Here is a 23,434-nt window from a genome sequence, read left to right as displayed (position 1 = left end):
ATTGACACTGAGGTCCCCCAAGGGCAGTTTACAGGTAACCAGATATTAAATACGTCTTAGAAACCATGGCTTCTGGAAATCCTGTACTTTTTCTTCCTGTGTTTTTCTTTTCTTATTTTCTTCCCTTCCTTCTTTTTTAATCTTTGATAGTAGTAATACTGGAGCACCACCACGGATGCAGCCCCTGGGTGTGTCTTCCACAGATCTTGGTCAGAAGGTGGCATACCTGAATATTTCCCAGACCCCTCGGCTGTGACAGCTGCAGGTGTGTCCCGCTCCAACTTCTCAGAGGCAGCTGCTGGCAGTAGCAAACTATTGGGCATCATTACATCAGGGACAGGCACCTGGGAAAACCAAAGGGGGTCATGTCAAAGGTACCCCAGAAATCATGGACTCCATCACACCGCCCTTTGGCAGTAGTATATCCCAGTACATTTTCCCGACCAAAGCAGGGACATTCTGTGGTTCTTACAGGCAAAATGCTTTCTTCACACTTTAGATCAAGGCTGTTGTGATACTGTATGCTTCTTTTCTTTTTAAAAATATAGTTTGAAGGTTTTTATAGGCCTGTTTTGTGTAATGATAGCCAAGAAAATATGAAACTCAAGGTGCCCACAACAATCATTTGATTAACATTATACTTATAAAAATAGGACTGCAAAAGCTGTCATTAAATCAGCTATGCCTTGTATCATATTTGTTTTTTTTTTTTTTTCCCTAAGCACAAGAGCCAACAAATGGCTCTTAATTGCAATTTCTGCAACAGAGTCAGTAAGAGAGCTTGGCATAGCGCAGAAGAAATAAATTTCTATCAGTCCGTAATTACAGATTTTGTGTTGATACCTTTACAGGGATGATATGTCACACATGCATCAACATTTGGCATCCTTACTGTCATAAGCAGCTTCTCCACACAATCTGGAGACACGCTGTGTAAATGCGTCAGATGCAGCTGGAGGTGCATTTTGTTGCTGAGGACGTCCTGGCAGAGGGGACAGCAGATGACCGGCTGCACCGAGTGCTGTGACAGGACGTGCATCTGGATACGACTTTGGTCCCTACTATTGTAGTTACAATAAGGACACTGATAGAACTGGAAAATATTGGATAAACATGACCACTGTCAGTTAATGGATTTTGATGACTTAAGAGCATTAAAGGTCACATCAAGAGTTAATTACTTTACCAATCACAGTGTATACAGACATTTCAACAGCATAGAATAGTTGGGGGCTCTAAAATTATCAAAGGCAATAATTTAAAAACAAACAAACAAACAAAAAACAGGCTGATACAGCCAAGGGAAATAAAAAGCACATTTACCTGTTCGTGACAGAATTTATTGTCCTCTGTAGGTTTTGATCTTTTGGTTGCCACATCCTCTTCCTTTGCCAGCAGGAGTGGCTGGGTTCCCCCTGCCACACTGACTTTTAGCTCCTTTTCTGGTGTGGTTATTCCTGATTCCCCAAAACAGAATAGAACATCTCAATTTTAAAAGACTAACAATGCCGAAATCTGAAAAATTATGTTTTCAAATGGCTCTGACTCTTAATCCACTGAATCACCAAAAAAAAATGGACAAGGATTTTTATATGATGGTAAACTCAAAAGGCAAAAGGTGCATCTCTTTTTGTCCACCAACCAAGTGGACTTTATAAAGATATTTTAAAATGTACTCCTGTCTCATGTTTTGATAACCCTGGGTGACCTTGAAAGATTCATCAATAACACATGCTCTCTGGTGTCTCAGAATGCCTTTATCACACGAGAGCCAACCTACTCCAGTTCACAAATGCTAACTTAGAAAATAATTAATTTTTTGCTCATGTTTAATTACCAATTTCTTTTGTAAAATTCTGGGACACTGAAAACATTTCAAAATTCTGAGAAGAGCTGACTGATTATAAATCAGGAATGAAAACAGTGTTTTTACATGGTGAATGTAGGATTTAAAAATTAAGTATAGGTAACGTAGCCACTGTGGCTTGTGATTTATTTTTTCCTTCAGATGTTTGAGCAGTTGGCTGTGCACAAAACACTGTAGTCCACATCTCAAGAAGACAATTGTTTTATGAGGTTAATCTGTATATTTGGTGTAGAAGACGGTTTAAAATTTTGCCTAGGTGAGCAACATAACGTATAGAAGGCTCATACACATCAAAGGAAAGAGTGTGAGTCTAATTTCCTGATCTAACAGAAAATTCTTTCTAGCATCAATTTTCCCAATAAGCTCCTCTGCGAGGCTGGATATCACAGCGACATTGGGTAGGCATGTCACATACATCTCACGACAAACACAAAACCTCATTTACCAGCCATTCCAATCTCATCATAGCACAGCATCATCTGACCTTTTTTCTGCTGTTTATTATGAGTATTTCTAATTTTAACTTTCAATTTTCACCATCTTCCAGTCAATTTGCAACTAAATTATTTCCAGGGTGAGGACACTATCACTGGACAACTGGGTGCAAATACATCTTGAAATGCAATGAAGCTAAACCATTGATTGCTATCAGACCCCGCGTAAATATAGAGTCTAGGCGTAATCTGATTGTATGCTGTGCATGAAGATTTATCTTGATTTTTTTTTTCAATCCACATACGGTTCATATAAATGAACAAATTACACCTTATTGCAAAATAACCCGGTTTTAATTTAAAAATAAGGTCAAGGATGTTATGGAAACAAAGTAAAAATGAACCCCAAAATGCATTCTTTTCCTATCCTGGATGGAGATGCAAGCTTTATACCATGTAAATAATTTTATGAATTTTAAATTCTGAAAGAAATTTAAAAGTATGTCTGACTCTGAGGAGATCAAAATTAAAATAGAATTTAACTGACATAATGACAGTAATTTTATTCCCTTGGGGCTTGTGCTAGGTATAGAATTAGTGCTACATTTTCAAACAAATTGCACTGATCCTGATTTCTAGATTTACAAACACTAGATTTTATTTGAATTGGTACAGTTGTCCTATATATATAGGTACTTTGCAGAAATTTAGATTCTTTCTAGATATCTGAAAAAATAATTTATTGTAGTTGTGTTTGAGTGAACTTAAATTGGAGATAGACTAAAGAATTTCATTACACTGATTAAACAATATCCAAAAAAATGTCAAAAACAAGAATGTTTATTTCATAATTAATTGTGGAATCAAAAAAATGTGTTTCTTCTTAAGGGAAAATTCTCAAAGCAGAATATGCTTTGTGCTATCATTTTGAATTGCTGAAAATAAACATTTAAGAAAATAAGATGATACTTAGTATTTGCAAAAAGAATTTACTGCTTAAGGTATCAGATCACCTTAAAACAACTGTCATTTAAATCACCGAAAGAGTATGGGTGTTTTTTTTCCTGTGAGACTGGAAGATTTTTCTTAAAAAGTTCTCCAATAATGTTCTTTCTTAAGAATTCTTTCTTAAGAGAATAATATTTCCATATCACTCTTTTGTGTACATGGTAGAATCAGACATGACCAAATAATAAGTTGGTCCAATTCCCGGTGCTATCAAAGACTGTCACACACAAGGTGAAAGAGAATTTCCAAAACTCTTGTTGCTTGCAGTCCTTCTGGAACATAAGAAACAGAATAAACCTTCCAGAAACTTCTAAATCTATTAAATGTATAGCTATGGCCTGATTTTTATAAGCATGTATCTTCAAATATTAGTACTATGAAGGATCAGAAAAACATTGACTTCAAGGTTTGAGACATTTTACTAAGACTAGACTATACACTCATGCACATATTTGATATAATTAATCCACATTATTTTTATGCTTATTAATATTCATCAATAACATAACTGCTTTTGGATTTAAGGACATTCAAGCTGCATGAAGAAAAGAGTTAAGTTTTAGGGTCACTATTTCATAGCCATTACGGTCACTGTTGGCTATGGTATAACACCCAATATATGTGCCAGATTCAATATTTTTTGGCTAATTAACTTGGTTAATTAAACCATGATCTTAATGTCAGTTCAAAGCTTCCTCAAGACCATTTTATTTTAAATTGAAAAGAAGTTATAAATAAAGTCTAAACCCACTAACTGTAGCTAGGTACCCCAGAAATGCATGTCACTGATAAGAAGCAGCAGCAGAGAATGCTTAGATGTAATAACGTATAACAAAAGCAGACTCTTGAAGGTCAAACAGGTCACCGGGAGTATTTGCAAACATGGTAGACCTTACATTTTACGCACACATGCCTTTCCTACTCAAAGGGTTACCATCGCAGGTATTATGGCCTCCCTGGTTAATTACAGGAAATCAACTCTGGGGTCTTTTTCTGAATTATTATATCCTAGCAATATATTAAATAAAGGCCAATTAATTTCAGGAAGGTTTTAAGTTTTGCGATTTCATAGTTTATGTCTGAAATTTACTTGAATTGAACAGTGTTTGTTACCCTAGACAAAATTTTGAAATGAGCTCATAATTCATTTTGGGTTACCGAGGACATCACAATATCCTCCAAAAACAATGCCACTTTAATACATTTTAACTAAACAAATGAAGTCTAATTACAAATAAGCACTGCCAAATAGATGAGCCAATGATTATCTGTCCGTTATGGTATTATTTACCTTGCATGAGATTATGGGTATAAAAATGACATAATTCATTTCAATTCAGATGTTGCCTACTTAATAAATTTTCAGTCCCTAAAATACAGAAGGTTGTAAAATGGCTTACACTCATAACAAGTGAGGAAAATCTAATAGCACACAGGTACTCAAAGCAAATCTTGGAAAAAAACCAACAAAACAAAATGCTGAGTTGTTATTTATGAATCAATGTGTTTGATAAGGTTTGAATTCTATAAAACTTGAATATAACAGATGTTATTCAACTCCAAATAAGTCTAAATTATAATTACCAATACAGTATTCTTTCTAATGAGACTAGAATGAAAGGATAATTTTAATTGCAATAATGAAGGTTAATTTCCATCTTTCCTCATGTTTACTCCCTTATTAAAAAGTGGTCCCCTTAGCCAAGGCAGAGACATATTACATTTTCAATGCAAATGTATTAATCTGGATAAACTCTATATTAATTCTTGTAGTGCACAGAGCTATAATTTGGATTATAATTAATCTAAAGTGGCACTAGATTTAAATGACAATATAAATGAGGCATTAGGAGGCTTTTCTATTATGAATGAATATTCAACAAATATAACTCGCCTATTGCCAAGTCCCATTTTGAAAGCTCCAGTCCTAGAGATTAATGTCAGTGGCAGTACAACAGCTTACACAAACACCGTCTTCCTAACATGTGCTAATTCCTTCCTGTCTAAAAAATTCTGTGTTAAACTGGGGTCACACTGTTTTCCCATCTAACACATTAAGAGAGTGATTAATATATGAATTTGCCAGTATTTTTTGACATCTGTAACTGACATCAGAAAAAAAGAAACAATACATACATAAGTGGTTATTTGATCATGAGAAATACCGACATGGAAGAAAAAAAATCCACGTAATTTTTCACCGAATCAGATTCAATTTAGGACAAAAAAAAAAAAAAAAAAACCAACTCTGTTAAAAGTTCCTGTAGGCAGTCAATAAGAACTGTCCTGATGTCTGGGAGGTTTCAAGGCTAAATATTTGCATCTCAGTAATTGCTTTGAGTTGGTGCTTAAAGCCCTCTTTCATCCTTACAGATGTGGTTGGGGAGGCAGTTCTACAGGGATAAAACCATGTTTTAAAAAACTACCATTATCCAATGGTCTGTGTCCTCTCACATTCCTGAGTCCTGTCGAGATGGTACAATTAGAGGCCCAAGAAAGGACAATAACTCATCAGGCCATTAGGGAGTGGTTGAGCCCATTATTTATGTAGAGCAGTAAACTGGGCTGGTGGAGATAGGGCCCTCACATCTGCGGTTTGTTCCAAGCAAGACTCCTTGCTCACTGGGGAGACCGGAGCCCCTTTCAAGAGATTCCCACAACCCATCCTTTACAAGGTCTTAGTTACTTAAAACCAAGCATCATGTCACATTCCTAGGTATTACGGGAACACTCGATGAATGCCGATGCTCTATCTATGGGTTTTACACATCCTTCTGAAGAATGGGGTTGGGGTGGGAAGAGACTTGTGGTACAACTGTAAGAAAGTCACCCCTGAAGGCAGGCAGAATCCTGCCCTCCCCCTCCCCAAAGTAGGCAAGCAGCCAGCCTTGATGAGGTCTATCCTTGAGAGTGAGTAACATAACCACCTTGCTATTTCCAATTGTTTTCAAATGAGGTGTAGATGGCACCACCCTTGACCTTAATCCTGAGGTCCTTCAACTTCCCTGTCAGTAACCTCAGGAGCCGACTTCCTCATATACAATTCTGGCATCTTTTTTTTTTTTTTTAAACATTGCGTTAGGCTCAATACCAACCTTAGACCCTCTTTGTTTAAATCAAATTAGAATCATATGTTAGCCACTAGATCCTAGATGCAAATTTAAATGGCTCTTTTCTCACTGGATTCCAGAGAGAAATTCAGCACTGAACGGTCTGGGGTGGGGAGCAGGGAGGCCCTTCAAATAATTTTCGAAGGGAATGGAAAACTCAGATCTGCAAAGACTGAATAACAAATAGGGGATAATTCAGATTTAAACAAACTTGCACGTGAAAATGATTTTTTTTTTTGCACAACCCAATGTCTTCATAGTGAAAGCAAGCTCTTTCTACGAGGCTGTCACTGGAATTCAAGGCAAAGATAGATGACTACCTGAAACTAATAGGCTTGAACCGGTTTCAGCACTTCTTCTGCTTCAGTGAGTCCAACATAATAAAACTAGGTATAGCGTGCCCCCAAAATAGCCAATGTAATATTCATTGCGACCATAGATTTCCATCTCATACATACAAAGCATGGATGAAGTCATATATTTGCCAAATCAAACAACAGAAAAAGCCTTAGGTATCCACACCAGATGCTGGCCTAGGGTTTGTTTGTGCACAAGTAAATGTCATGACACGAAGGTTTGTTTTCAAAGACAGTAGCTTTCATTACTGGGATTTGTGTATTCTGGAAGATCAAAATTACCCCGCACCTAATCCCTTCTCAATGATATTTCCTCTTCTTAGGCTGAATCATCTGCAAACTTTTTCACTGGATTTTGTTTGAAATGCCTCAAATAGATGCCCTTAAAAAGGGCAAATTCCTGAGTGGAAGTGGTAAAAAAAAAAAAAGCAAGGAAAAATAACTTTTATTTTTAGGGTTACGTAGTTTGGGAGGGAGGTGGGGTGATTGAATGAAAAAAATTCAAGTGATATCTAATCCCGTGCTTATGAAAAATTAATATGCCATCAGAGGACCCACAAGTATAGCTAAGATTAATGAAAGGCGCTTAAAAAATTACAAGCACACAAACTGATTTGATTAAAAAATAATCTCGCTGGTCGTCCTGCAATATTCTTCAACTTATCCACATCTATTCTGTCAGATGGTTATGATTAAAAATAGGTCAATGCGAGGCTACTGATAGAAATCACATGCAAAATGCACATGCAATGCATAGTAGTGGGAATGTTCAGACAGTTTAAAATGAATAAAGGCTTTTAATCAGCTTTGGCGGGGGGGGGGGGGCGGGGTGTGAAGGAAGAGCCGATTGCAGGAAATGGGGGTGCGGGGAAGAAAAGGTGAGAATCTAACATCTTACCAGAATCTTTATTCGAGTTTTTGCCTTCACTACTGTCTCTCTCACTTGTGTCCTTCTCCTCATCCTCGGCCACTGCTGGAGGTTTGACAGCTCCTTCTGCCTCTTCACTTTGCTCTTCTGTTAAGAAAGGCAGACCAGTCAGGAGGAGGCAAAACCCCAGAAATGCACAAGCTGAAAGAAACTACGGGACCATTTTAAAACTTTCTTATTTGTGAATCATCTGCAGACCTTCATTCTCAAAAAAACAACATGAATTTATTCAAAAGACTCTATTAGAACCTGCTGGCTAGACCAATGCAGTTTTTGGTTTTTTGTTTTTTTTTTTAATTTTTATCTCCAGCAACTTCTTTTATATCCATTGAGAAAATGGGTCTGTACTAAATTAAAATAAAAGTGATTGTTTAAAAGAAAGACAGTTCAAGCCAGAAAAGATTTAAAAATGAATGGAAAGTGATTTTGTAATTTCCATAGTAGAACCTTCTCAACTACATGAATACACTGTTCCATGGGCTTGGATAAATGGCAGAGCAAACCAAAGTCTTGGAAAAATTTCTTAGTAAAATAGTGTGATGAGGACAGGTTAAATATAAGACAGGTGTTATTCCCACCTTTTAGTCCTTAGACCCCAGAGGAATTTTTAGGAATTTGTCAAAGTAAGATCTCAAAACTTGAGTTACACTGGGATTTTTTTTTTCTATAGGAGGAGCTCCACAGGGCGTAGGACAGAAGAAGGTACACGTCTTCTATGACAACCACATCACCCCACACCTCATTCATGGGTCTCACACCAGCTAGATTACATGGAAATCCTCATAGTAACTCAACCCTATTTAATTATTCTGTAAATCTCAGCTATGCCGCTGCTGGTGAATTAATCTGTTTATGCAGTTAGCCTCTGTGCTGGGTCTGTGTCCCACTAATCCGTGAAAGGCCCACTGTTCTCTTTCATCCTGTGATCATTTGTCTCTCACTGTGCTGATGTCACATTTTAATGAATTTTTAGCAATCTGAGTAATGCCAGATAACCAGACTCACAGCTCCCCCCAGCAGGGCATGCTGCTTCCATTGCAGCACACACACAAAAATAAAAATCATATTCCCCTGTTCAGGTAGGAATGACATAAATTAGGAGAAGAAGGTAAAATGGGATTTGAAGCACCAGGCTGCTCAGTTTCATAAAATCTTTAATGACCATATAAATTAACCCTGGAAAGGCAAAAGGTCATCGACACACATTTGCATACACTCCTCTATTTGCTTTGGATAAGCAGAGCTTTTATGCAGAGAACATGATACAATTAACCCTTCAATAACCATACAAAACGCTGCTCCGGACATTTTAAGTGTCAAGCATTAACTGAAAATTACACACTGCATAAAATTTTCATTGCAAATGCGATAGTGATTGAAAGGGGAAATCGTGGCCCTCTCCACACCCCATGTTTTTTTAATAACGTTCTGACAGCAGAATGAAATATCCAGTCACATGTAGCAGCTGAGCGCCAAAAAAAAAAAAAGAAAAGAAAAAAATGTGGCTATTTAGTGTCACTTGCCAGCCATGCTCTACAACTGTGACAGCAGAAAACCGCGGACAGTTCTGGGTTCAGTGGGGGAAACTCCAAAAAAAAAAAAAAAAAAGGAGACCAAGGCCATTTAATACATTCGAAATCAGAGTTGGTTTCAACTGTAAGTCCTCAAAGGGACCATACAAATCCATTTATTCCATGTTTGCACTTTGCCACTGCACAAAAGCAGAGGGGAGGTCCTTGGGGAGGGGTCAGTCATCTGAGGGTTTGGGAGGAAGCTGCCCCTTCAGGCAAACATGCAGGGAGATTGTACTTGAGGAATAGCGGATCAACACGTCTCATGGCTGTGGCCGGCTTTCAGTCCGGCGGTGATAATCACTGATCAAACACAGGCTCCCTCCTCCCAGCACGGGGCCCGGCTGGGTGGGGACAGTGGCCTGGCTCAGTATGGGAGGCTGGGGGGCTGAGATCATGGCTGGATGGGGCTGGGTCCCTGCCAAGTCCACCCACGTGACGTGATGTGACATCCAGTGTCAGGCCTGTGACCTAGGGCAGCTCATGGCAATGGCTTCTCAACTCATCCTGGGGAAGGGATGCAAGACTTCTTTGGAGTCAATTTACTGGACCTTTTCCCCCAGGGCTGGAAAAGAAAGTGTCAAGAGTGCTACTGAGTGTCCTTATCTTGAGGGGACATAAAATTGTAAGGGCCATCACCACTCACATTAATAAAACATCGTGTGTCAGGAGCAGCAGATGAAAATTATGAAGGTCCTAAAAGAAAAACTACAGTATAATCTGGGTCTCATCAGTTTTTTGCAGGATCCTCTTCATTTTTTTTCTGGTCTGTGTTTTAAGTGTGAGAGAAATTCCCAGACATGCCCTCCTATACATCACTGGTGTCTGACCTCAGCCTGACCCTGGCAACAGTTTGAGAAATCTGAATGTGAACAAAGACCCTGTGTCAGCAGCAGGGAAAGACTGTGGGATAGACTCTCCCCATCAACTTAATCGCAAACAGCAGTTCTGAGGCCATAACTTTGCGCAGCTCCTCCAAGCCACAGCTCATAACCTCCCGACGTGGATTGCCCGGCGCTGCCTCTGCTTCTGTGCCCCCCCACCCCCGCCCCCTCTCTGGTCCTTCCTTTGAAGTAGGCAGGCAATTAGCTCTAATGCTCAAGCAATTCAGACCTGTTTTGTGGTTTCGAAGGCGAAAGCTGTTTATTACAGGTAGGCTCTTTGGAGCCACAGAACTTTGCAAATTTTTAATCATGCAAAAAATAATCAAAGGGTAACTGATAAGACGCCATAAAGTTTCATGCGAGTCAGAAGAAAAAGGTCACTTTCATTCTTAAAGGGAGTTTTGGAAATAAATTTGACATTCCTTTTATAAATAGACTTTAGAGTCAAGAGCATTAATGTGGAGAAACCACTTTCTCTAGAAAGACCTGGAGGTTGGGGTAAGGGAAAGAGTGGGGAGGTTCTGATTTTCAAGTACCACACTTCCTCAACTGTAAAACGCCATGAAATGTAAGATGCTTACATTTGACGTAAAAAGGAAGGACATTTTTTTGGAAAAAAGGGAAAAATAATATATGACACTAATTGTATTAAAGAGATGCCTTAGAACTGAGGGAAATTACATAAAACTCCAAAATAAAGATCCTAAAGCAGTTTTCACTTTCATCAATAAATTTCTTCAGTAACACATTACATGTAACAATAAGAAAAGTATTATAGCATTTCAGAATACTGTTGTATTCACACTGTTTATATTTCAATTGTTCTTTTGCCTCATGGAATATAAAAAAATATCGTATTTATTCATATGTTAAACTTTATGATACGAATGTACTTAAGCTTAAAATGTGCATTAGGGTCCGTTAGAACTTCCCAATTTTCAGGTAAGTGATAAAATGTTTTTATTTTAAAAGGTTTCAAAATAATAGGAAGGAGACAAAAATAATACTACACAGTCTTACATTGTAAAAGGGCAGTGCAATTAACTTCCCATTTTTATCGTGCCTAAAACGCTGATCTTATAAGTTGCTCTACACGTCCACATAAACTGCATTTAAAAGAAAAGTTTTTGAATGACTAGCTTAGAGTATTTTCATTTGAATAACAAAAAAATGATTGGAAAATCACTACCAATTTATTCTTTAAAATTATAATATATAATTTGTAAGCAAATCTTCAGTGATATCCGTCTGATCTAAACACCAGCCAGTTTTGCTTGGCTACTGTTGCTTTATTATACAATTGGGTTTGGGAACCCTCTGAGTCATCTAAGGAAAACACTGCCTACTTTTTAAGCCCATCTAAAGAGGAAGTAGAGGGTAATAACTTCAACATCTTTAGTTTTCATACTGAGCATCTATTCTGGACACCTGGCTTATAAGAATTCCTTGCTGGGCCTCTTCATTTCCTCCTTGTCCAGTCCCCAGTCCCTCCAAATCTATCCTTCATGTGATCAACCTAAATCTGACTTCTCAACTTAAAATCTTTCAGTGACTGCCATCACTTAGAAAGAAAAAGCTTGGTCTTATGCATGGCAAGAGGAGCTGGTCCTTGTCCACCACTCCAGTCTCATCTTTCTTCACTTCCTACCTAGCACTTAACTCTCGAGAATGATCTTCTCAAATTTTAGGGCATCGGAATCACCTGGAACACAGTCTGCTGGGCTCCACCCCTAGAAATTCTGACTCGGTAGGTTTAGAATGAGGCCTGAGAATCTACATCTCTCAGTCCCCAGGTGATGCTAATACTCTTGGTCCAAGGACCACAGTTTGTGAACCAGTGTTCTAGACACACACAACTGTCATTAATACCTTCTTCCTCCCTAGAAGACATACTATTATTTTTCTTTGTCTTATCTAGAATGGCTTTTCTCCACTGTATAACTCCCATCTTTCCTTTCTCCCTAGCTTGGGAAATACCATTTTCATCAGATGTAAAAATGGAGTTAATACTACCCACCTCTAGATTTGTTATAAGATAATGTATAAAAATCACTCAGCACAGAACTTAACACAAAATAACTATTAAAAAATGTTAGCTGTATTATTACTCTTAATTTCTTCTTTCTCCAAAAAGTCTTCCCCCAATGTTGAACTAGGATTAATGTTTCTGTGTAAGTTCTTTTTTCCCCCTTTTCTTGTGCATAGATGTCAAACAACTTACCCTAGTATGTGGAAATGATCCATGTATTGCCTACTTCCCCTAAAAGGTACACATTAACTAAAAATGGTGATTTTCTGATTTGTCACTGTCCCAGAAGCACCTGGACCAGTGCCTGGAATAACAGAAGTCAGGTAATACTTGCTGGTTGGAACACTGAGCTCCATTTAGAAAGCAAAACTGGGAGAAGAAAAGGAGGAGTCCAGACTATCCCACTCCTCTCTATTCCCTTTCAATAAAACTTAAAAGGAGTATTTGTTTGGTTTGGTTTTGGTCTGGTTTGGGTATTTTTTTTTTTTTAACATTCTCTCTCTCTACTAAATCATATTCATTATTCAACCCTCTCCAGCCTGGCCTCACATCAATGGCTCTTCTCAAAGCCACCAATGACTTCCTTGCTGTGAAATCCCGTGGTAACTTTTCTGTCTGCATTGTACTAAACGTTGTTCAACAGATGTTACTACTCCATTCTCCCTGAAAAATATCCCTTTCTTGAATTTCATTCCATCAGACTATTGTGATTTTCATCCTACCCCTCTGAAAGTTCCCTTGTATTCCCCTTCTCTGGGGCCTCCTCCATGACAAATCTAAATATTGGAGAGTCTCCAGCATCAATCCTAAGCCCTATTCTCTTATCTACAAAGAATGCTTGATTTGAGGAAAAACAATGATCTCCCTAGATGATTTCATCTAGATCCACTGCTCTAAATTTTATGTCTCCATTTGGATGGCTGGAAGGCATATCAAACTTCACATGCCCAAATCAGGGCTCCTGATCCGCCTTCAACACACTTCACGGGTTCTCCCCAGTCTCCACTATCTCAGGTAATGGTACCACCATTCACCAAAAGCAAGAGTCATCACTGACTTCTTTCTTTCCTTCTCATCTGCCTATAATCTTACAGCAAGTCCCATTAATTCCAGTTCCAAAATATCTGGTATTCACTAAATCCATCCATTTCTTTACTTTTCCATTGTCAGTACTCTTAATCGCTCACCTGTTTTTCGAAAAAGTTCTCATAATTGGGAAAGACTTGTTATGTTCTCCTACAATTTATTCTGCACAACTTAATAAAATCGAGCCATTCTCCTGTTTGAGTCCTTGCCATAGTTTCCTATCTCACTTAAGATAATACAACATTTGAAATTTATTTTTTTATTGAAGTATAGTCAGTTTACAATATTGTGTCAATTTCTGGTGTTCAGCATAATGTTTCAGTCATACATATACATACATACATTCCTTTTCATATTTTTTCAAATGGGGAAAAAAAAAAACCAAGATACCAATTTTGGACTTTCAGGTTGGCAACAACAATTTAAAAAGATAATACTCCTGTGATTTTGAGATTGAAGAATGGATCTGCTCACATATTTCTGGTGGGAATGACTGGAAATTAGCATGACTTTTTTGGAGAACAAAATATGTATTAAAAGCATTTAAAAACAGCATATCCCCTCAGAACAGCAATTCTAATTCTTCTCTCAAATGAATAATTAAGAAAATTCACAAATAATGTTTATACCAGAATATTTGTAGTGGTCAAGAACTGTACATACATTAAAATCATGCCTCTACTAAGGTGAAATTCACAATGCAGAAATTAACCATGAAATGCCAAAAAAAAAAAATCGTGACTCTAAACATAAAAAAAAAATAACATAACAACTCGTTACTGTGGTTGAAATGATCAGGCCTCAGCCTACCTTTATGACTTCACCTCATGTCACTCTCCTCCCCACTCACTAATCTGTCCCCATGTTAGCCTTTTTTCTCTTTACGGAAGAGGACCAGCTTTTTCCCAACTGTGTCTGTAATGCACATCCCCCTAATCGGCTCCTTGTCCTTCTTTAGGACTCAGCTCATCTGTCATTTCCTCAGAGAACTTCCCTGACCTCTGCTTCTAAAGTAGCCCATCACCTGTCACTCAGGTGGGGTCCTCAGACTTCCGTGGGAATCACTCACATCACTTGGAGGGCCTGCGAAACTACTGGGTGCCTCCGTGTTTCTGATTCAGCAAGTCAGGGGTGGGGCTTGAGCATCTGCATTCCTACAAGTTCCCAGATTGTGCGGATGCTGCCTGCACGGGGAGCACACTTTGGGGCCCGCTGCTCTGCACGTTACCTCTTTTACTTCCTTCATCGCATTGGTTGCAATCTGAAATGCACGTATTTATTTGTATAGAAATGTTGTCTAATCATGAAAGAACTCATCTGCCTTACTCGTACCTTCTGCCCAAAAGTCTTTGGCAATTTTGAGCAAAACTGATGGTTCCTAGTTTTTCTACTTGGGGTAACTGGGTCTATGGTATCAGATCATCAATTAAGATAAAGTAAAGAGGAGAAGATGGCTTTGCCAAAAAGAGAAGTTCAATTTGGAATCTGTTATGTTTGACTTCCCCATAGAACATCTCCATGAAAATATCCAGAAGGCATGCGAGTATCAAAATATAAAGCTCTCAGAGAGGTTGAAGTGAAGATGTAAATCCTGGTGTCTTTGTTTACAAAACAATAAAGAAATGCATTGAGAGAGACTGTTCTCTTTTTTGTTTGATATTTTTGTCATAGTCTTGATTTTTGCCCTGTTACTTCCAATCTAGTCCTTAATGAAACCTTTTGATTGGCTTGAAATGAGGAAGGGGAACTGAGTCTTTTTGCTACTTTCTCTTAAGTCTGTGCTCTAGTTTTCTAGGGAAAAATAACATGTAAAATAAAAAATAAATAAAATACAAAAGAAATAAGTACTTTAAATAATAAAAGTATTCATGAAACATGCATAGGTGAAGGAAAACTTCACTCTGAAGAAGTTTTTTAAGAGAAAAGTCCTGACTCTATATTGGAGGAATGTTTTCACTTGCAATTTTTTTTTTAAGTATTTCAATACCCCATTATGAATGTGAAGGACTTTTTATAATCATTTTTTGTTCTGTATAGCACCTTATTATTCCAATTGTGTAAATCTGGAAACTGGGATCATGCTTACATAGCAGAAATAAATGAGGTGTGTTGTAGCAACATGGGTGAAATTCCTCTTAAATTATTTGAATATAATGCGGCTTAAAGGCATAGCCTCCATTTTTTAAACACACACAGAATCACACAAAACACAGGAACTTGTGAACGTGTTGACATGGCTGTACAAAATCCAATCGACTCATTAATTACCAAAACTCACTCCGCCAGCCAGGTTATTTGATTTAGGAAAAAATAATATCCAGCTTATTGACTTACAATCTGTATAAAACTGATCATTTAGGTAAAACTTCACTGTATAGAAGTGCAGATGTGAGAAATTATCCAGCAGAAGTCACTTGTTCTTTAAGAACTGACTTTACATATGTGTCCAAATAATGGCTATATTTAATTTAATTTATTATATATTTGACTTATTATATATGTCATATTGATCTAGTCTAGATTTGATTTAAATTATTTGTATAAGGGACCCGACCGGTTCTAATTGGAGCAGTTTCAGAGAGAGCTGATGACATTTATTATGAGACTAACACACATCACTCATTTAGGACAGACAAGAAAACCAGTTACCTGAGGAAGTTCTCAGCTGCTGCTCTGTAAGATCATCCTCACAGGTCCTGGCTCCCAAAGAGGCAGTTTCTGCAAAGGACATCAGAGTGAAAGGTAATCAGCATGCCATGTCCAGCTATGCAGTGCTAGCCAATATCCCAAGAACCCAAAATGTGGCTTTCAAAGAGATAAGCATCAGGTGGAGTTCAGGTGACTCTCTAGCCCACCTTGCATCCCAGTGAGCAGGGGATGCACAATGCATCCAAGGAGTAAGTAGTAAGCTTTGATCTAATTCACAATGTCCAGGAGCACCCAACACATATAATAATATCGATAAAATATGGAAACAGGAAAGGCTCACTCTGATTTTTACCACGTGGTTATTTGGCCAAGTTTCCATTATAGGGCGATGTGCTATAATGACAATGGCACATCACATAAACCATGAGCATACTTTTACCTCTCTGTCAAGGAACCAAAAAAGAAGAAAAAATAACAACAAAACTCAATATATAATAGCAGATGTGAGAGACCAAAGCGAAAAACACGCACTTGAATAAAATCTGAAGAATGGGTCCAAATCATCAATAAATCCACCTCTTTATTCTGATCTTTTATTTGAGCTCCAGAGCATTAAGTGCTGGCAATGTCCTGGTTTGCTAAACTCAATCCCAAACACAGATCATTAGTTTCATCTAACTGCATTCTTCCTTTGTGTTCCCTGTTGTAGGGAAATCTATAAGGAACAACCCAACTTCAGGAACCACCTTCAACACCTTATTCTTTCTGTACACATGTTGTTGATTCCACTTTACAGTGTCTCCTGTCGTGTCTGTTTCTCTATCCCTTTGTCTTTATTTCTTTCCTGACAATTTCAGTAGTCTCCACAACACTCTCCCTGCCTGGAATCCCATGTCTTTCCAATCTAACCTCTCATCCTATCTCAAGAGTTATCTTTCAAGAAAATAGCATTGCTTGAATAAAGATCATGGTTCTATGCCTTTCCAGGTCAGGGACCTTAGGTATATTACTTAACCTCTCTAAGCCTCAATTCCCTTGTTTGTGACATGCAGATATAATTATATAAATAATCAACAAATATAAGAGAAAATAATACAAATAAAGGTAAAATGTGATATCATTTTCGAAGTGAGAAAAGCCCATATCTGATTGAGAGGGGAAAAAAAGGTATTGTCACACAATTCTTACACTGCCAGAGAGACTCAGGTTTATCTAATATTTCTAGACAACAGCGTCTGTGGTTGATTCTGAAGGCTTTAATTAAACAAATAATTAACCTTGAAAATAGAAGTGCACACCAAAGTGCTCTTATTGCATTTACTAATTGTTTTTCCTGCTGCATACAAAACCTTTGGCCTCTGGTGGTAAACTGTTTAAAAACAATGTGATCATCTTAAATACTCAGCGCCCTCCCCCAACAACAAGCAAAAAAAAATTTAAAAATTATCTTGTAAGTCTATCTTAAATTAGTCTTCAAAAAAAGAATCTGTCCCTGGTCCTTGCTTATAAATTCTGGAATAACTTTCAAATAGTCACAGCATTGACATCCCACCAATGTCACCCAAGGGGCTCCCTTCCCCCTGGCAATCTCCCATAGCTCTACGCCTTGATCATTCGTTGAATGTCTTTTTGTTCTTCTGCTGTTAAACTCTCATTCTTCCTTCAAAACCCAAGGCAAATGTCACCTCCTCTGTGCTCTCATAACAATTAGCTTACATATAACGTTTCAGCACTTCTGATGTATTGGGATAATTTTCACATGATCATGCCCATTTCTCCCTAAACTGTGAGTTCCTTGAGAACTTGTATTTTCACAGATTCTCAACTGGGAGTGAGGCAAATCCAAGTCACCCAAGACACCTTTACTCAAAACACTGATCTATACCCTGTATCCTGAAACTGATGGATCCCAAGATGAGAACTGTATGAAGCTTCCCAGAGCCTCAGGATGCTAAATTCACAGCTTCCTCAATGATACCCAAAATAGACAACTAACTGCTCTTCCATAGACATAAATGTGAGCGCGTGTAAAACTGGTTCTTAGCCTCTTTTCTGGCAAAAAATAACCAAAACCCATTTTATCAAATAATCCTTACCATTACACACACACACACACATACACACACACTTCAATGTATCAAACAGACTTTGTTTGAATAGAGGTCAATAGTGCCTGAGGGAATTTGACCAAATGACTGTACTTCTTAAAGATTCATGAAGATAAAAATAAAACATTGACAATTTATTAAGTTTGTATCTCTGCCAGGCACTGTGGTAAACTGCTTGCGTAAAACCAGTTATGTAACCTTTGCAATAAAATCACAAAGCAGTTATTAATCTTTATTTTACAAATCAGGAGCCTGGGGGCTTAAAGAGGTTAAGGTCATTTGTCCCAGGTCCCCAAGTTTGAAACTGATGGAGCCTGGAATGAAACTCAGGTCAGCCTGGATAAAACGTCTGTGAAATTTTGGATGTCTCCAGTTTCAATACCACAGTATTGAGGAGTCTACAAAGGTTTTCCTATCTTTGTGAAGGCCAGAAAACTAAGTGTGTTTTGGCACTGGGGAGGCACTGGGAGAAAGCAACTTTTTACTTGTCCTGTGAAAATTCTGATATTTCATAGAAAAAGCAACTTTTCACTAGTCCTGTGAAAATTCTGTTATTTCATAAAAGATTTACATTCCTTGAATACATCATGTAACCAAATAATAGTTTGTTGCCACACTGAAATCATTTCATTGGCTAGTGATTTAAGGAAATGTAAAAAATGTCAAAACCAGAAGCTGTTATTTCATCTCACAAATCAGGTCACGTGTCCTTGGAGGCTGCTCCGATGAGAGTGACGTGTGCAAATCATTTTATAAAGGAATGTAGTCCAGGATGCCACAGGGTTCTTTCTAACATCCTCCACAATATTGCTCCCTTTATACAAATGATAAAAAATCTTTTCATAAAGGAGCTTTTAACTTATCAAATTAACTGATGAATCTCTACTTTTCTGCCTGTGTAAAAAGACATGTTTAAAGCCTCATAATGATACACAGCATCTTTCAATATTTTACTGTAATAACTGCTCTGTAATAACAAACCTGGCTGCTGTTAACAGGACCTGCCTCTTCTGCTGATGATTTAACTGGATTACTAATTTGTGTTCTCTAGCACATAACCTTCCTTTTTAATTTATTATTTATTTGAAAATAATTCTGCTGACAATTTATCCAGTATTCTACTCTGTTCTGTCAATTTGGAGATGATCACATATTTGAAAATGGTACCAAATTACTTTATTTTTATTAACACAAGGTAGGTGTAATTGCTGTGTTTTCTGGGGAATAATATCGGTTATCACAATCACCATCCTCACTCCCAACACCGTAGAGTATTTGCTTTGTGCCAGATGCTGACTGATGCCCTTTCTATGTGTTATGACACCCGAAGAAGGGGTGGAGCTGTGATTTGAACCTGTACAGTTTTATTCAGGAATAGTTCTCTTAACCATGATGATATACTGAACCATGTTTTTTAAATCCTAAAAGTAGCTCTTCTTCTGATTCTGAAATTATTTCTCATGTTCATTTTTTTTTTTCCTTGTTTGGCTTGTGTTCTGCTGACCGCCTATTCCCTTACCGCAACCCAAATGGTTGCATCCCTAAAGGCAATACTTAAAATGGAAGTTTTCAGGGTTCCTACTCCTTGTAATGATGAGAGCTCTCACCACTCTTTCTCATTCCTCGAACTGCACACCTACTTATAAGCCCAGACATCTCACCCCTCCTTTTCTCCGCTCCTTCCCTTGTTTGAATCACATTTATTCTGCAAGTTAACTGATAACTTTCCGGCATTTAATCTTGGTTCAAAAACAATTAAGTTCTCATCTGGTAAATCTTTATTTTTTTCCTGCAAATTAGAAAATATTTTTTTAAAAAATGATAATCCATACAAATCTAAAGATCAGGCAAAGATCTGGAATTTTTAAATTTTTAAGCAGCCTACATACACACATAGAGAATTCTAAGTTTAAGATTGTCATGATTTGGGAATAAATTTAATCTAATAATGATAATCGCAGCCGCCGTGTGCTTTTTCTGTTCTTATCAGCAAATTTGGGAAGCCTTTGGCCCAAGTTCAGTGGAAGCTGGAAATTTTAAAATAATGGGTTAATATTTAAGTTGCCATGTATAGCGCTAAGACAGCATTTGCTACAAAACCATGTCTCAGCTTCTCGCAGTGATTGGTTAATGCATGAAATAATAAAGCACATTACTGTTTTTAGTAAAATGTTTAGCACATAAAATGACAAATATACCACCAGACAGAATAGATAATAAGTTAACTGGTCTAAAGTAATAAAGAGAAAGAAAAATATTTTCTGTAGTCCTAGGTCCTAGGTAAAATTTTGAGTTCCACTTTCCTTTCATCTACTAAAAAACAAACACACAGAGAGACAAAATGAGCCCAGCCTTATTCTGTAATTGGAGAATAAGACCAAATTCTAAAGGAGAATCCACAAAGGGCAACCATCCTTCCAGCTCCTCCTCCCACTTCCTTTTGAAGCCCCTCCCACCTTGACCTTAACTCTGACTCATGGTCAAAGGATACCTTAGAGACTCTGTGAAGACAAAGGAGAAGATATTTGCAGCTCTCTGTTTTCAAAATAATAAGTGAACATTCGTGGGAAACTTGTTAGATGCTAAGCACATAACAAGCATTTGGTTACTCAGTCCTCACAGTAAATCTGTAACAGAAAAACTATGGCTTTTAAGGAAGAGATGAGATATCAAAGATCAGAGGAATTAGCTAACTTTTGTCCAAAGGCACAGAGTGGCAGAGGGTAGGATTTCAACTGAGACTGTCTGCTGCCAAAGCTCTGTACTCTCCCCTGAACAGTGCTGCCTCCAGGCAGCCCCCCAGGACTCCTGGGCCAGGAAGCCTAAAAACTTTGCATTTCCTACTTCCTAAAAAACAGCTCCAACCCCGTCAAAGCAAATTCCTCATACAAGATTAGTATTTAGAAGAACACATCAAATTCAACATTTATTACTATCCTGGTAATTAACATTTTAATGGAAACTTCCAGACTTGCTTGTGCATTGCAAAAGAGAAGCCTGTTACCAGAGGAAGCAAGTTTGCAATTAAAAATGGTTTCAAGTGGTCTTCTCCATCCTTTTCCTCTGTGGATACAAAGAGCGCTCTTGGAAAGAGCTGAGCGACTCAGCATGCTACCAAATGGTTTTGAGTAACCAAGCAACATCATTGTTGGTCTGCAGTGCTTCCTCTTAGATTATTTCTTCTAGGCAGTGATAGATTGAAGTGCATTGGAAGCTCCAGTGTCAATTACCTGAATGGGGCTGGATTTGTCATTTTTTTATTTTCTGGAAAAGTACAGCTCCTTTGCCCTGCCCTGTCTGGTTTTACTCAGAAGCTATTTTTATATAGTAAAGGAGTAGTATCTTCTGGGCCCTCTTGGCCAGGAATGTGTGATCACTTCTTTCTGCTTCTTGAATCATCTATGACCTCAGTGTAATGGGACCTCGAAAGAATTTAATAAGTTCTTGATAGCAATTAGTTCCAATAAATTACTCATACATCTTCTTAATGTCTCATATTTTAAAGTGCTGTTACTGAAATATTTTTTCTTAAATTTATTAATCCTAATACATTTCTCCATATGAGATTCTCTTTTATTTGATTATTTTGAAATGAAAAGAGTGGACTTCTTTTATAATTTAGGGATAAGAGCATGTTCCCAGCTATCAACCAGTTGACCAGTTGTCTAGACTCAAGTCCTTATCGGATTTGTCACAATCTCTCTTTATGTTTTTTAAATTTATTTTTACTTAATTTAAATTATTATTATATTATTATTATTATTATTATTATTATTATTATTATTATTATTATTATTATTATTTTAGGGAGAGAGGTAATTAGGTTTATATATTTTTTTATTTTTAGTGGCGGTACTAAGGATTGAACCCAGGACCTCGTGCACGCTAAGCACATGCTCTATCTACCACTGAGCTACATCGTCCCCTGTCATTATATTGTCTAAAACAACGTTCATTCCTTAGCATACTCTGCTGGCTTTGCTAGGTTGCTCATCAACACAGAAACACGTCTGATCCACACACTGATCCTTACCCTACACAGTCATAGCCTTGGTTCAAGAGAAACACTGGTTATTTATTTCAACGTTTTGCTTTCTCATAGCTAGTTTTTAATCCTCTACTTTCTACTCCACAGTTACCAAGTTTTCTGAATTGCCTCATACTAGGTTAAAAGCCTTTTGAAGTTATTTTTTTAAATAGAAGAGAAATGTTTATCCAGTAATGCATCTTTATCACCATTTCCTTTAACTCTATGGAAGACTCCTTCTGAGGGTGTCATTTTGCCTCAGGGAAGTTGCATTTCTTTGTCTCAGTCATGTTACTTGTTTCTCGGAAACTTCTGTAGCTTCTCTCACACTTTCACCTCAAAGACTTTGGTAATGATAGATGCCTCCCTCGAAGACTGCATTGCTGTTAAATTACTACCACAATTCGAGAGTTCAGTCAGTTTCACAACTTAACAACAAAAGAAGTTTTCTGGTATCTGCAATGATCTGATCATTCCCAAGATTTTATTTCACTCTTATCCAGTGAGTTACCTGAGCATGCTTCTCTGGAGTCATTATCCATGAAAAACATCTTTCACTCCCGCTGTGGAGAACCAGAGAAAGTCACTCTGTGTTGAAATCATAGTCCGTTTTTAAAAACTAACTGAGATTCATTCTCTTCCTTTGAAATTTTGAGCAGAGTTAAAAGGGAAGATGTCAGTGACATAAAAATTGCCCCACCTATGTTGTTCAAAAACTATTTCATTAGAATATTGACCATTCCTAGCTATATGTTTGTGCTAGGGAGAACCACAAAACAAAAAATAAAAACACGCACGTAAGAACCAAATACACTCAGGCTTGAATCTCAGCTCCACCACTTTCTATTTGACACAGCAAGTTACTTATTAGCTTCCCTGAAATTCAGGATCCTATATACAAAAATGGGAACAAAAATACCCAGATATCAGGGGATAAGACAAAATAATGTTAATGAGTATAAAACATCTAGTACGGAATAAGTAGTCATTGTTCTTACGGATGATTCTTCTCTGGCTTTGGTCTTCACTGCTGAACACAAGTTATTCAACGAAAAGACTACAGCAATGCGGTATTTTGACTTTTTAAGACTATAGTTATGCGTAATAGACTCTCCGTCCATCAGTTAAGTTAGTGTTTTAAGCCTTTAAAATATCACTATTATTTGTATAGATATTTTAGAAATAGCAAATGTTAATGAGATTAAACATTGCTGTCCTAAGCAACGTAGTGTGAACGTTATTGTTTTTAATCCCTGAGCAAATTTTACATGTGCTGCAATAAAGGTGGTAGGTGAACCACACTGTCCAGACTGTTCAGTTCACAGTGGTTTGGCCATTTACAAAGCTTACAGTGAAGAGGATGAATGTTACAGGACT

At 37.5% G+C, this 23,434-nt stretch overlaps 1 protein-coding gene across 3 annotated transcripts in view; it reads right to left on the bottom strand.

Moving 5' to 3' along the window:
• Positions 1 to 23,434, bottom strand: part of ZFHX4 (zinc finger homeobox 4) — a 175,816-nt gene that overhangs the window by 15,997 nt on the left and 136,385 nt on the right. For all 3 annotated transcript variants that reach the window (XM_031441441.2, XM_064480894.1, XM_064480893.1), the window contains exons 5-9: positions 15,923 to 15,991; positions 7,674 to 7,790; positions 1,324 to 1,457; positions 893 to 1,093; positions 227 to 344 (exon numbers count right to left, since the gene is read on the bottom strand). In XM_031441441.2, the coding sequence (XP_031297301.2) occupies positions 227 to 344; positions 893 to 1,093; positions 1,324 to 1,457; positions 7,674 to 7,790; positions 15,923 to 15,991 (639 nt within the window). The remainder of the gene's footprint in view (positions 1 to 226; positions 345 to 892; positions 1,094 to 1,323; positions 1,458 to 7,673; positions 7,791 to 15,922; positions 15,992 to 23,434) is intronic.

This window comes from Camelus dromedarius, chromosome 30 (assembly GCF_036321535.1).
Source record: "Camelus dromedarius isolate mCamDro1 chromosome 30, mCamDro1.pat, whole genome shotgun sequence".
Taxonomy (NCBI): domain Eukaryota; kingdom Metazoa; phylum Chordata; class Mammalia; order Artiodactyla; family Camelidae; genus Camelus; species Camelus dromedarius.
Note: the sequence above shows the minus strand (reverse complement) of the source record. Positions and strands in the feature narration are given on the sequence as shown.